Source organism: Pseudorasbora parva, chromosome 7, assembly GCF_024679245.1.
Source record: "Pseudorasbora parva isolate DD20220531a chromosome 7, ASM2467924v1, whole genome shotgun sequence".
Classification (NCBI taxonomy): domain Eukaryota; kingdom Metazoa; phylum Chordata; class Actinopteri; order Cypriniformes; family Gobionidae; genus Pseudorasbora; species Pseudorasbora parva.
Window position 1 is genome coordinate 27,140,271 of NC_090178.1, and position 13,954 is coordinate 27,154,224.

General features: G+C 39.3%; 1 protein-coding gene across 2 annotated transcripts in view; it reads left to right on the plus strand.

Annotated features, from left to right (window-relative positions):
• The first annotated feature begins 1,787 nt into the window (after nt 1-1,787).
• The window catches only part of atp1a3b (ATPase Na+/K+ transporting subunit alpha 3b), a 31,863-nt gene continuing 19,696 nt past the window's right edge, over nt 1,788-13,954 (plus strand). For both annotated transcript variants that reach the window (XM_067448867.1, XM_067448868.1), the window contains exons 1-2: nt 1,788-2,094; nt 2,186-2,250. In XM_067448867.1, the coding sequence (XP_067304968.1) occupies nt 2,245-2,250 (6 nt within the window). In that variant the 5' untranslated portion in view covers nt 1,788-2,094; nt 2,186-2,244. The remainder of the gene's footprint in view (nt 2,095-2,185; nt 2,251-13,954) is intronic.

Here is a 13,954-nt window from a genome sequence, read left to right on the forward strand (position 1 = left end):
TTTTTCTCCCCTTCTAGTTCTCTCTGCAGCGAGGGGGGCGGGTGGGGGGATGCTGCCAAAGGTTAAAGAAGGATAGAGCATACATGGTGTCAGCCATTTTGGTTCTTTAAAAATTCTGAAAAAACTTTATTAGCAATATGCCACAGACAATGCTGCCTACATTAACTTTGAAGGGGTTTAATTGTGGTATACAGTTGATAAACACTATAACACTATATGAAATGTGGCCAAAAGCAATTTAGTAACTACTACTGCTTTGGGAAGACAAGATCAAGCAACACCAGTCATTGTAATACTCCTTACATACAAAAACACTGATTTACAACAAATCTAAATGTGGGCGCCGTAGCCAAGTTTAACCAAAGATCAAAAACAGAACTACGTGTCTCCCATGCATATTACTACTTTCCATTAAAAATCAATCCTTTGGCCCTAGGCGTGTGTGCTATAAAATTAAGCTAATGTGTTTATATGCAAGTCAATATAAACACATATAAAGTCTAGGGTACTAATGTGCACCTTTTAGGAGGCCTAGAGTACACAGATGAATGCCTTAAGGTACTACTATAAAACTTTTGTGGTATTATTATTATTTTTTATACTAAAATGTCCTTTTAAGAGTAATGCCCAAGTGACGAGCTGTTATACAATTTTGACAACCTTTTTTTCTCTGCATGTAGGAATTGTATGATTCATAAACATGAATTTGTGCCATTATGTTCTTTATAAGAGACATGAAAAAATATTTAGAGGGTATATGTATTATTTTAATATGACTGCATGCATTTACATTGTAAGCTTGACCTTTCCAGGGTCACTGACCCATTGGTTCTCTCTCACACTTTGATTCTCTCTCTTTCTAACGAACTTCTGTTTCAATGTAATGTAAATCGGTATACAGTATAAAGCTATTCTTCAGTTATCCTGTTAATGATAATGCACAAGGTATTTTGTTGCAGCTAATGGCATTAAAGTAACAATATTTCAAAGACTGATGAATTTAATTAAGATGTTTTGTACAGGAGAGTAAAGAAAATAGAATAGATAGTAATGGAGAGTAACTTGTGTAGATAAAATAAAGTGAATAGATTGCCTCCGGTGAAGCATTATGCATTCCTATTTAAAGAAGCTACAATATATCCTTTCATTATTCCTGTGTGGAAAAAAAAGATTAAATGTAAAACAGATTTACACCACACATCATGAGGAGACCAAAACTGGTGCATTAAAGTCAATCTGATAACTACAACAATAACCTATATATGTAATTGATTAGTTATAATAAAGCATTATTATGAAACACTGGTAAGATGTAACAGTATTAATGTATGAAAGTAGCCTAGTTTTTAACACATTGAACCTGGGGTGTTTGAGGCCTAACTGCAGTGTCGATTAGAGCTGCAGCTGTTCGTATGATCTGACAACAAATTGAATACATGTAGCTAATAAAAGAAAACACTGTAAGAAACAATATACCAAACACCTATACAATACATTAATCATGCAATCACACCGATTATGACTTAGCTTAGTTAGTCCATTTTATCAACTGAGATTTCTCAGAGCAAACGATGATGCTGTGCGACTTTGGAATTCTGCATTACCGCAGGAGGAGCTTTGTCCGCATTCGATTGGAGGCTTGTATCTGCTGCCTGCGCGTTGGTTGGACAAACGATACGTCGATATTAAGGCGTGCGTGCGTTTATTGGCTAAGAGCGTAAATGTGGGCGTTTCTCGTGAGGTTCTCGTTTATGAGGTCGGGCAGTTGGAGAAGCGCATCTCTCACATCCACCGGCGCTTCTTTCCAGGCGGAGTGGTGCGGCAGCTGGCGGTGTCGCGGAAGGACACCAGAGCATAAAAGGCAGCAGTGCGGCTTCTTAGTTTCGCCGGCTTTATCGCATCTACAAAGAGCAGTGCACGAGACCGGCATCCCTGCGAAATGCACTGCCTCGCAGTCGAATTTCATTGGACCATTTAGTTTTTCTGTATTTATTATTTACATAGTTTTGCAGGTTCATTAACTTAATGTTGCAACGAATAAGTTCGTTTATACCTTGAAGTGAAAGAATACGCGCATTAGGTCCCTCAGCCGAGGTAAAGCATTGAAACAAAGTTTTAAACCAATTATAATTGTCCGTTTTTCTTAAGATCCTTTTTGGTGACTGACATTCTCTTTTCGTAAAAGGCTGTCACTCTCTCCATCACTCTCATATTACCTGAAGAGAACGGACTGACTGCGCAACCATGGGGGTAAGACCGACATCTCTCTTTTACTGCATCATAGCAAACAGAAACGAATAAAAACTTGATTTTATACTGTATTATGCAGACTTCAAATACTGAAAAATGCAGCGTCATGTCTTATGCTCCCAGACATAAAGTGGCAGAATGACATTGACTTGTACGCGGATTTCTAGACTGCGACACTGATGGGACAGGACGTTCTGTAACCATACGTTATAAACGATACGCTATATTTCTGAAATTGTTAGGCTACTAGCCTTTATGAATGGTCAGCAGCAGATCTAATGAAACTGATTTAGTTAACCTTTAGAATGCTGTCGTCATGGGCAGCGTAGACGCAGATAACGTTTTAGCCGTTGTCTTAATTTCTTAATTGAAAGCTTGTCGGTGTTTGAATGATTATCTGGGCGGTTTTTTTAACCTTCACAAGACGGTCTAATCTGGTTATGCTAGTCATACTTTCTAAAGGGCAACGCTGCGCATTCCTGTCTTTTCATCGTAATTGTGTGGAGTCTTTCTCCACCTATTTATGCTCAAAAGTTGCTTGTCAGGTTGTTGTGTTTCAGTACTGTTTGAGTGCATCTTTCCCTACTGACCGCGGCGCGCGGCTCCTGTTCTTGACAGTTAATCCGCATGTTTTAAATATGCATTTGGATCATCTTTATGGTCACTACCGGCATTGCCGCGTGTGTTTAATGTGACTGGTGTCCACACACCACAAAGCCGGTCCATCTCTGAAGTTCGCATGCGTCATAATGCGGTTACCGGGAACCTGTACTAAAACCGGCTTATTTCCTGCATCTGTGACATAACGTAGCGCGGGTAATGACTGACAGGGCAGATTTATTAGATTCAGCTCTTAATAATGACTCGTAAGGTCGAATTTGAATTGCAGTGGGTAACTGCGTTGGGGTGAAACGAATGTCAGACTGAGTTGCGCAATTTGACTCATCCGCGTGGTTTTATTAGGGTGTTAGGCTCGGAATGACGTGGCGAGTAAAGCAGGTGCGCACACATCGAGCGCTGCGCAGTGAGAATGCCGGCAGCTGATGTGCGTAGCTAGTTTATAGCCGTTGCCAGGGACACGGAGACATCGGCTAAAGCAGAAAAGATGCCTTAGTAACATCGCAGGACGAAATGTCACAGACGCGCTGCAGCGAATGCGTCAAAACTGATGACTGGCAGGGCAAAAATGATTACGCAAACGGTTTCGTCAAGTCATGAATTAATCCGAGTGTGACCATTTACCTGGTTAAATAGGGCAGAAGGTAACAGAGATTCTGGCTACTTGAACGCAGTTTTCTTTAAGCTTTACAGCGGTTTGTTTAACGTCGCTGTGGCGTGCCGCACCGAGCCGTTCCGGTTGCTGTCGCAGTGATGCTCGTGTCGATGCACCACCATCAGCATCCCAGCTGTTTTATTCCCTATAGGCCTCCTTCTGCGTCAAACACGAGGCGGGGCCACGCGAGTGGAAATTCCCGGTACAGGCCTGTGATAGGCACGAGATGCGGATACGGAAAGCGAACAGATGAAATGAAGTAACAATCATTGTGGTCGTGCATCAGAGGAGTTCAAAGGTGCCCTTAAAGGGATAGTTCATACAAAAATTAAAAAGTGTCATTATATCCTCATGTTATCCTCTCAGGTTTATTCACTCCCTGTAATTTTATTCTGTGGAACAAAATATGAAATTAGACCGTTTCAGACACCATTTACTTTGATTGAAAGGTAAAAAAGCATTAAAAGTAAATGGAGGCTGAGTTTGTCAGTCCATCCCATTTGTCCTGTAACATTTCCATTTGTTCTTCACAAACTATTTATTTAATTGGCAAATAAATAATTTGCCTAATAAATAGTTGTTTGGTTTCTTGCTATATGGACACAAACACCAAGAAGAATAGCTAATTAAATATAACTGCACTGTTAATTAAAAATATAAATCAACTTGTGTGTTGTAACATGGATTTTAAAATATTCCTGAGTGTCCCTATAATGAATGTTAATTACTGGTAATGTAATCCAATTTAAATATTGTTACATTAAGAACTGGTAGCATTCCAGTATGAACATTTCATCTTCATGTTGCACCAGTAGTGTAGCCTATACACACTGCAGGTGAGTACCTGTGGGAGGGGAGGAAGGGAATGGGCAGGAGAGGGGAGAAGAGAAGAAGGGAGGGGTTGTGCTGCAGCAGGGAGGAGAGCAACACAGATCCTGTTACATGTAATTAGCTTGACTGAGCTTGTGTTTCCAGTGTGAGTGGGCTGGGTTACCTGGGTACAGACAATGAGTGACCAAGGATAAGGACACATAGGTGTCCATAATGTGGAACTAGAACGCAATGATGAAAACAATTTGTGATTTTTTTTTAAGTCAATTAATTATAATGATTAAGTATATTAAAGTGTAGTTAATATATAGTAAATAAGTGATTTATGTGTCTGTAATTTTTTTTATGGATTTATGAATGAATGATTTCATCATTCACCCTCAAGATATAGATTGTTATACATGTAATAAATTAATAATGTAACCAATCTGTGTATGCCCTCTCCGAGCATCACATCCTGAATAGCTAAGCTAACATCCTGTATAACATCCGGATGTTCATGTTTCACCTTTGAGCACATAATCAATAAATAGAGCATTTCATAACTACTTTTTACTTATATATGTTTACTATTGATATGACAGAAGCTTTTTAGTTAATTGACTCTTTGATACTTTAATGGATCAGTGTTATTAGGCCATATTTAGGGGTATGAAGGATTTGTTGTTGTAGGGGGTTAAAGGTGAAGTGTGTAATTTCTACTCTTTGTTTACACTTTTATGTCAGCTTGAAAGTGGCTTACAGATAGCTGTCTCTGTATAAAATAACAGACTTCAGTCAAGTGGGTTGGATTGGATCTGTTAGGTCTCATTATCACATTCTGTCCAAGGGACGTCTGTGAGTGGAGCGAATACTCAAGGTCAGATTACCCTCTCCTCGTCTTTCCTCAGTGTTGATGTAGCGTAACTGCCCCCTTAGGTCAGAGCCGCTGTGATGCCGCTCCACCGGTGGGAACATGCATGGAGTGTCGGTTCAGGTTCCACAGTCACACCCCATTATTTATTGATGTAATCCTTTGTTGGTAGAGGAGCAGAGAAAGAACAGACCATTCTAATGGAAGGAATTCTGTTGCACAACACACAATCGGCTCTTCTTTAACTAGATCTGTAATGAAATATAAGTGTCAGTTTGAGAATTTGACTGAAGTACTGAGGAGAAAAAAAGGGATGATACTGTGTGTACAGTAGCCTATGTCTGTGTGGAGACAGAATAAAGGAATCCTCAGACAACCGTTGTGAGACGTGAAGCATCTGTGTGTCCTGCTGTGACTGTAATTTGGGGCAGTGATTTATTGTTCCAATCAAGAACATGCACACAGATGCCCTACTCTTTGGCAAAGCTGATTGGCTCAGTGGATGAAGTATAGACAGATGGAAGGATAGAATAGTAGATAAAGAAGAACAGGAGTGGGGATATTAAGGTAATACTTTAACAAGAAGGATTATAGATTTTTGTTTAAAGTGAAATTAAATTATATTGCAACAACCCCCCCCCCCCCCCCGCGCTTGTGGTTACATTTATTTTTTTTTAAATACAATTTTCTCAAATATTTGGAAATATTTAATCTCAATATTCTTAATTGATTAAGGAGTTTGCTACATTCCCATTGGTCTAAATGAGTATTGATACAAACAGTATTCAGAGGCCATCCAAGATATTTACTTCTGCTATACCAGTGATGCTCAAAGCAATTGAAAAGCCTTTCAGAAACTAGGAGGGGCTATATAAAATAATTATATAGTTTATGCTTTATATATATATAAACTTTTTTACCAATATAATATTGTCACAGTTATGTTCTATTTTGAGTTAGTTTGTCATTGATGTTATCCTTCCTGGCTGAGTTCCTTATTATGCTTATTGGTTGGTCATTCATTGGATTAGTCATTCTGTTCTCCTGTTGTGTCATTAGTTCCCTTTTTTTTGGTCCCTGTTTGTAAGTCCCCTTGTTTAATTTCTGAGTTGTCTGGTCTCATCAATGTATACATGTTGGTGCTATTTACTTGCCATCATCTGTGTTTTCCTGCTGGATTATATATTATAAACTTTATTTGTGAGTCATCTTCGTGTCCTTATACACAACCCAAACATGACAGAAGGCCAGAAAAGGATATATATTTTTGCTGCATTTTTAGTTTTAGTTTTTGTGTTTCGTTCCACTTACAATGGACCGTGTCCACCATACAAATCTTGTGCCTGTAGCACTACTCTACACACCTGCCAGCTAATATAGTCCCAGTGAGAATTTGGTCACTTATGTGGAGTCGGTGCTGGTGAGCATTGGATCTGAGTTCCCCATCGGTCCATAGGAGGACATCCCCAGCCCCACTGTGGACATGTCGCCAGAGCCCACTGCAGATGGAGAGTCAGTGCCTGCTATGATGGAAAAGCCAGCTCATGAGCAAACTATCGCCCCGGAATCTGAATCTCGCAACGTGTCCATAACCAGGTGTGTGAGTAGCAACATCATGTGCCCCTGAAGGAGTTATTGTAGAGTACGAGAGTATCAAGAGGAGTCCCACCCACCCTCCTGCCACAGAGAGAGTGTCACTGCAGGACTCTATAGAAAGTTTGTTGGTGTTTGTAGAAGATGAACTCTACCCCCACTGATCCCACCCAGCCCTGCACCCCTGCTGGTCACATCCAGCACTAAGTTTTCTGTGTCTCTTCAAAACTCAGCCAACTCCTTTGCCCAGTCTTCGTTGTCCTCCATCAGCCCCTAGGCTCCTCCTCTGTCTCCACTCTGTGACGTTGATCGACCGAGGCCTTCCGTTTTCCAGCTCCTCCTTGGTCGAGTGGATCCCCTGTTTCTGCCTCCAGCCACTGATTTCGTCACTCCACCTTGGCTTGTTGCCCTAACTCCGCCCCCTTAGCTGCTCCCTCAGCTCCACCGGAGACCATCTGCCTTACGGCTCCACTGGGTTCCTTTGGATCAGCAGTTCCACATGGGTCAGACGTCGCCCCTCATAAAGCACTGAACTACTGTCTGCTGTGCTCCATCTTTCCACCCCTATGGCTCCATCTGGCTCCGCCCTCCCTCTGGCTTCACCCTCCCTCAATCGCCCCAGTTCTGCTTCAGCCCTCCGGTAACCTGGTTCCACCTCGAGTGGTAGTCGCTGCAGCTCCGTCGCAGCCTCCAAAGCCTTCGGAGGCGCTTTGTTCCATCTGCTCTTCATCTGTGCCTAGGGTTCCACCATCATCGGCTGCATCTCCATCAGTCATCCCCATGGCTTCGTTGAGGATCCACCATGACTCTTCCCTACCTTGACTCGACGTGGGACATCATCCTGGCTGGACTCTGGGTCTCCACCTGGCTCCTCCTGTTTCAGGCTCCTCCAACCGTCATTGGCACCCTGGTCTCTCCTTCTGTCATCTTCCCTGGTGTCCCATCCTCCTTCAGAGCCTCCTCCCTCAATTGGACTGTAATGTTACAGATATGTTCTGTTTTGAGTTAGTTTGTCATTGATGTTTTCCTTTCTGCCTGAGTTCATTATTAGTTTATATGGCTACTCATTTGATTAGTCATTCTGTTCAGCTGTTGCCTAATTAGTTCTCTTTGTTTGGTTCCTGTATGTAATTTTCCTTGTTTCAATGAGTTATCCGGTCTCGTCAGTGTTGTTGCTATTTTCCTGCCTTCATCTGAGTTTTCATGGTGGATTATATATTAAAGACTTTATTTGTGATTCATCTTCTTCATTGTGTGCTTATATACAACCCGAAAGTGACAATATAGAGCTTGACATAACTATTAATTACTTCTCTTTATTTTAAGATTTTACCATGACCTTTTCCAAGTTGAAAAATCACATGTTAAAATTCCCTCATGCCCTCATCCAGGTTTCCATGACCCTGGAAATAACAGTGGATGAAGGAGCAAATTTGATGTCATCTTACATCTTGATTTCTTTTAGCTGTTTTAGCATGTTTTAAAGCTTGCTTTGTCTTATTTTATATCATTCTAAAGCCCTATTCGGATGGTAATTGTTTCTCTTGGGTCATCAGATATTTTCATAATTTGCATGGGCTAGTCTGTGATTTTTATTGCCTTCTGAATGCAGAATGTCAGTTTTTTTCTCCCACCACCCACGTAAAAATCCCCAGCCGAATAACCTACTGTTTTTTGACAAACATCAAGGTCGTGTGGTAATTTAATTGCCATCCGAATCCACATTTCTGAGTTTTCAAGAAAAGATTGTTTCAAAATTAACTGTTTATATCCTTTTTGACCACAGCGGAGCACCGTATCATTGCATTTCCGTGTAATTTGGATGCATTTTAAATATATAGCCTACACTTTTATTACTGAAATGCTGGAAAGTATTTACAAGAATAAGCTTTCATCACCGCTCAAAAGAGAAAGAAATAAAAAAACACGTAAACATTTGAAATGAGGCGTTATTACGGCAGTAATTCATGTGTTTTTGTTTGAAAATAAATTTGCAGCATTGTATTAACTTCTGCTAATTTCCACATTTTTATAATCACATCTTTTTTTAAACAGGAGATTTAAATAATTAATAATTTCCTATTATTAAAGGGTTACTTCAATGATTAGCATATGGCTTTGTATTAGTAGAAACCCTGGAGTATATTCAAATGATTGTGCTTTCCCCCCTCATATCCCCCTGAGACAAGAGATTTATGCATTCCTCCTATGATGCAAATTGACGATATTTGCATCATAGGAGGAATGTTTGGCCAGAGGCTAAAGACTACAGCCAGCAGAGGGAGCCATTTCCTCATGTTTTGAACCCGCGCATGGGGGATGGAGATTACACTCAGAGCTCAGCTCAGCTGCAGGCACTCATTTAAACGGAGCTATGGTGAGCAATGTAAGTCTTTTAACTTCTCAAAATAATTTCTATGAAAGTTAAGCTTGCAAAGGTATGAACTGAAACGCGCCAGACTGAACTCGTGTTGTGAATGTACACGAGTGTAGTTGCGATTACCTCAGCTCTAATCACGAGAGCTCAGCTCATTTCTCTCACTCCTGCAGTTAGTGCTCAGTGCTATGATACTCGCGCGGTGACTCACTCATTATATTGAACAGACACGTTCAGTTTTTAATTGTAGTGTCTTCTCCAACTCAGTCACAGTAATCAAGTTGTTGGCTTTGGGAATGGCCTCACAGGGCAGCGAAGCATTCTGGGAATTGTAGTCTTTCATCCCCTTGAGACAAAAATACATTTTCTGTCTTTTCTCAGTCTAGAAAGCACCAAATACAAAAATAATTTCACATTTCTACTACATTGATGACCCAGTTTAAATACAGATTCATCTTCCCAGCGCTGAAGTACCTCTTTAAATGAAATAATATTTTATTCCAAGCATATGACATTTTTACAGCAGACAAGCAATCATTCGACTGACCACGTGAACAGTGTACCCAGGTGCGCAGGATCACAAAACTCGTTCCTTCACCAGGAATAAATCATCATCCAAATGGACGCGTTTTATCACTAAGGTGCCATGCAAATGTATTTTAACAGATGTCCACATGAGAAACGATTACCGTCCAAATAGGGCTTAAGATGTCTTGATGCTCCGTCGAAAATAAGATGAGACCCCCTGGTTGAGAACCATTGGCATAAAGAGTACAATTAAATATTTAGACATAAATCATATACAATAAATAATTCATTAATATTTTGATTATATAAGTTTTTATTTGTAGGTTGAAAAAATGTTTATTTCTGGTATTGCTTCAGTAAACTCTGCAAAGTGAGTCTAGCTCTTTGGTGATGGAGACGATTTAGAGGGAGCTAATCCCAGTGTGCCCGTAATCAGATTATTTAATCTGTACTTTGAGGCCCTTGCCTGGTCTACATCTCACGGCATAACAGATGGTACGGCAAGGTCACTTGTGCGCACACACACACACACACACACACACACACACACACACACACACACACACACACACACACACACACACACACACACACACACAGTCACATGGTTGAAGTGTTCAGTGTTATCTGCTTTTTGAACAAGCACTCCATGACTCACCCCAGAGTCGTGCACACAAATACACCCTCATGCCAGATCAAAAAGGTCTTTTTCTGGATGTATCGACATGTGTAAAAGTAATCGACACAGTCATAGTAATATATCACTGACCGAACAGTCCTCTAAGGGCAGTATTGATGTTGTCTGATGCCATAATTTTGTACAGCGGTCGCTCTGGTTCAGAACATCCTCCCATGATAAAAGTACAAGCTTTAACCATTGCTAGACCAGCACAAATTGTTGCTACTACAGTTTTTTAGATGGAAAACTAAATGACTACACTAAAGTGGGGCTTCTTATGCTTGAGGGAGAGAGAGATAAAAGAGATCTTGCTGCTGGCAGACATGCTTCTTCATGCTTCATGCCCTTCCATTGGCTCTGTATCGTGCCACATCTTAGTAAACTTATATAACACATAATCTTAATAATCAAATGGTGTAAAATATGGAATGGTTTCTATGTTTCATCATTGCTACAAGTTAAACTTTTGGGGTTAGATTTAGTTTTTGATTTTGAGGGCTTATACTCACCAAGGCTGCATTTATTTGCTCAAGAATATTATAAAAACTGTAATACTTGAACAAAATAACTGTTTTGTATAATTTACTCCTGTGATGCAAAGATGAATTTTCATCATACTCCAGTGTTAATTTGACAGCATTTATTTGAAATATTTTTTTGTAACATTGTAAATGTCTTTACTGTCACTTTTGATCAATTAAATGCAACATTGCTGTAATAATGTCTTATTGAATGGTAGTGTAAGTGATCATTCAGTGCTTTGCTTAAGTGTGCACTGTGCACATCGCTGTATTAATGAGGATTAAGGAATTTGTGTAAAAGTATATGTATGAGTACAGTAATACAATAGCATAAAATCAGTCCTCTCACTCTAAAAGCTTTTAAGGGCAGGATAACACACAGACCTTGGCAAACCAGTGTGCTTTTTACAATTCTGTAGACACAAACGTTCATGAAGGCTGCAGTCGCCTGGCAAACTCGAGCAGATGTTTGCTCTTCCCAAAGGGAAGGTTTGCTTATAGCTTATTCGCTGACTAGCTTACATTTTTATCATCATTAGAAAGTCAGTTAGGATATTTGCTGAGTTGGTCTGACAAAAATAAATAATTGTGGAGAGATAATTTGCTTCTAAACCTTTTTGACTCCAATGTCCACAAAAATGTTAAAGGCGACATTACTTTTTTAGCTCTTTGTCATTTACTTGATGAGGATTGCTTCAAATATTTTTTTAAATTACAATTTTAACCTATTTTAGAGTAAATTAAGGGTGCCGTGTGTAACATTTAGAAGAATCTATTGAAGGAAATACAATGTAATATACATAACTATGTTTTGAGTGGTGTATAAAGACCTTGCATAATGAACTGTAGAATGAGCCATTTCTATCTACACCATGGGTCTTCTTTCGTTAAACTCACCATTTTGTGCCCTCATGTTTCTACAGTAGCCCTTCAATGGACAAACTGCTCTATAGAGCGCTAGCTACTCTGCTGTCTCAGATGATGACACCTTTGTCCTGTGTCAGCCACCGTAGCTTCTCTATGTGCTTCGAAAGACCGCTAGATGCCTCTAAAATTTACACACTGCACCTTTAAGTAAATGAATATCTTGATTTTAGTTATATTACCATATTTTACATTAGTGTTTTGCATTATTTAGAGTCATCTTGAGAACAACTTGGAAGATAGCTGAGGCCCCCAGTGGTCATCACCCCCTAATTGAGAGAACCACTGTTTTAGTCCATGCTTATAAGCTTTGAGACTAACATCTGTGTACTATTATACTCCCAAAACTACTATTGTAGTTAGCAAAATTAATCAGATGAACACATTTCAAAGTTACAGTCGTTCCCTCCCATACAATATTACAGAGCTAATATTGAAAGATGTATATTCAAAAACTAGAAAGATGTATATTCAAATATCAAGAAATAGGTTGATTCAAAATCATCTTGGGACCTTTTTGGAAGTTTGTTAAGGCGCCCTAGTGGGCCCTTGGCACCTGGTTGAAAACTGCTGGTCTAGAATGAGAATGTCCTATTACCTGCAACAGTAGAAAAGAAAATGAAATGCAAGAAAATTAGCTCAGAACTTTTAATAACTTTGTGCTTTCTCTCTTTTGTAAAGTCTACCATAGTCACTCTGTCCAAACTTATGTAGGACATAAGTCCCTGGGCTCAGCAGCCACACACTTGTCTTCTCTTTGTGTGCCTTACTCAGAATGTGATGCACAAATGCTGACTGAATGAGTCCTTCAGTTTCAAGAGCATCAATAATTTGTTACAAGAGTTCAGGGGACAGACCTCGGCACGTGTGTGTGTGTTTGTGTGTGTGTGTGTGTGTGTGTGTGTGTGTGTGTGTGTGTGTGTGTGTTCTGACTCAGTCAGTAGAAGCGTCAGTGTGCTGGCGTGTAATTCCAGCCCATCGGCTCTGGTTCTCTCACAGAGCTGTACTGTATGTTTTTCTCTGCAAGGAACGCAATCAGTAACTTTACCACAAGAGCACAATTATATCTCATCAGGAATTAGATAACCACTCCTACCGCTTAATGACACTCACCTAAGACTTCTACTGTAAACCATACTGCTATTTAAATCATTTAGCCTATTCAATAAAAAATTGCTTCCAGATTGAAGGTTTTTCTCCATATTCCAAATTAGTAGTCCTGGCACATAAAGATTCTTAAGTTGCTTAATAGATGGCTATTCATTTTATTATGAACTGAACATAATATATATTTTTTTAAATTGCAGTGTAATAATTATATTATTCACTTTCACAAATTATATAGCATACCTGTACAAACATAGGTTGTCTATTTTGTATATTGTGTATTTTTGAATATATTTATTTTTAATCACTTATTTTTATTTATATAGTCTTTTCACTATGTCTTTTTTCACCAAGACAAATTCCCTGTATGTGTAAGGATACTTGGCAATAAAACTCTTTCTGATTCTGATTATAATCTGACCCTCGCTAATGTATGTGACATGAATGATTCAAATTCTAAGATGAAGTAACGAGCACATCTTCTAGTATCTCAGTGGAAAATGTACTATCAGAAGATTTTGTAGGATGTTATGAATTTTCTGCACAATAAGCCAACAAAACATAAAAAAGAGACATTTTAAGATTTTTTTTTTTCATTTTTCCAGTGTCTTCCATTAGCAAGTGTGGCCAAAAGTTAGTTTAGAACTCTGATCTTCTTGACTTTCTCAGCCCCTCGCTGCTGTCTGACAGTGAATCTCTCAACATGAGCATTACTCAAAGTAAATATTAATCTGATATCTCTTTAAAATTGCTTAAGGGCTTGTCTGTGAGAGAATGAGTGCTCTTCTCCTATTTCCTCTGGTGTTATGCCGCAGTGCAGGTATCGTTGCAGATGTACATTGCACACACACACACACACACATGTTGGGTTTTCATGTTTTATTTGGAATTTCCATTGACATAACATAATCTATCACCTTACACTAAACCTACAAATTACAGAAACTTTCTGCATTTTTATAAGATTCAAAAGAAAATATTAATAAGATTTTTAAGCTGTTTTCCTCATGGGGGACCA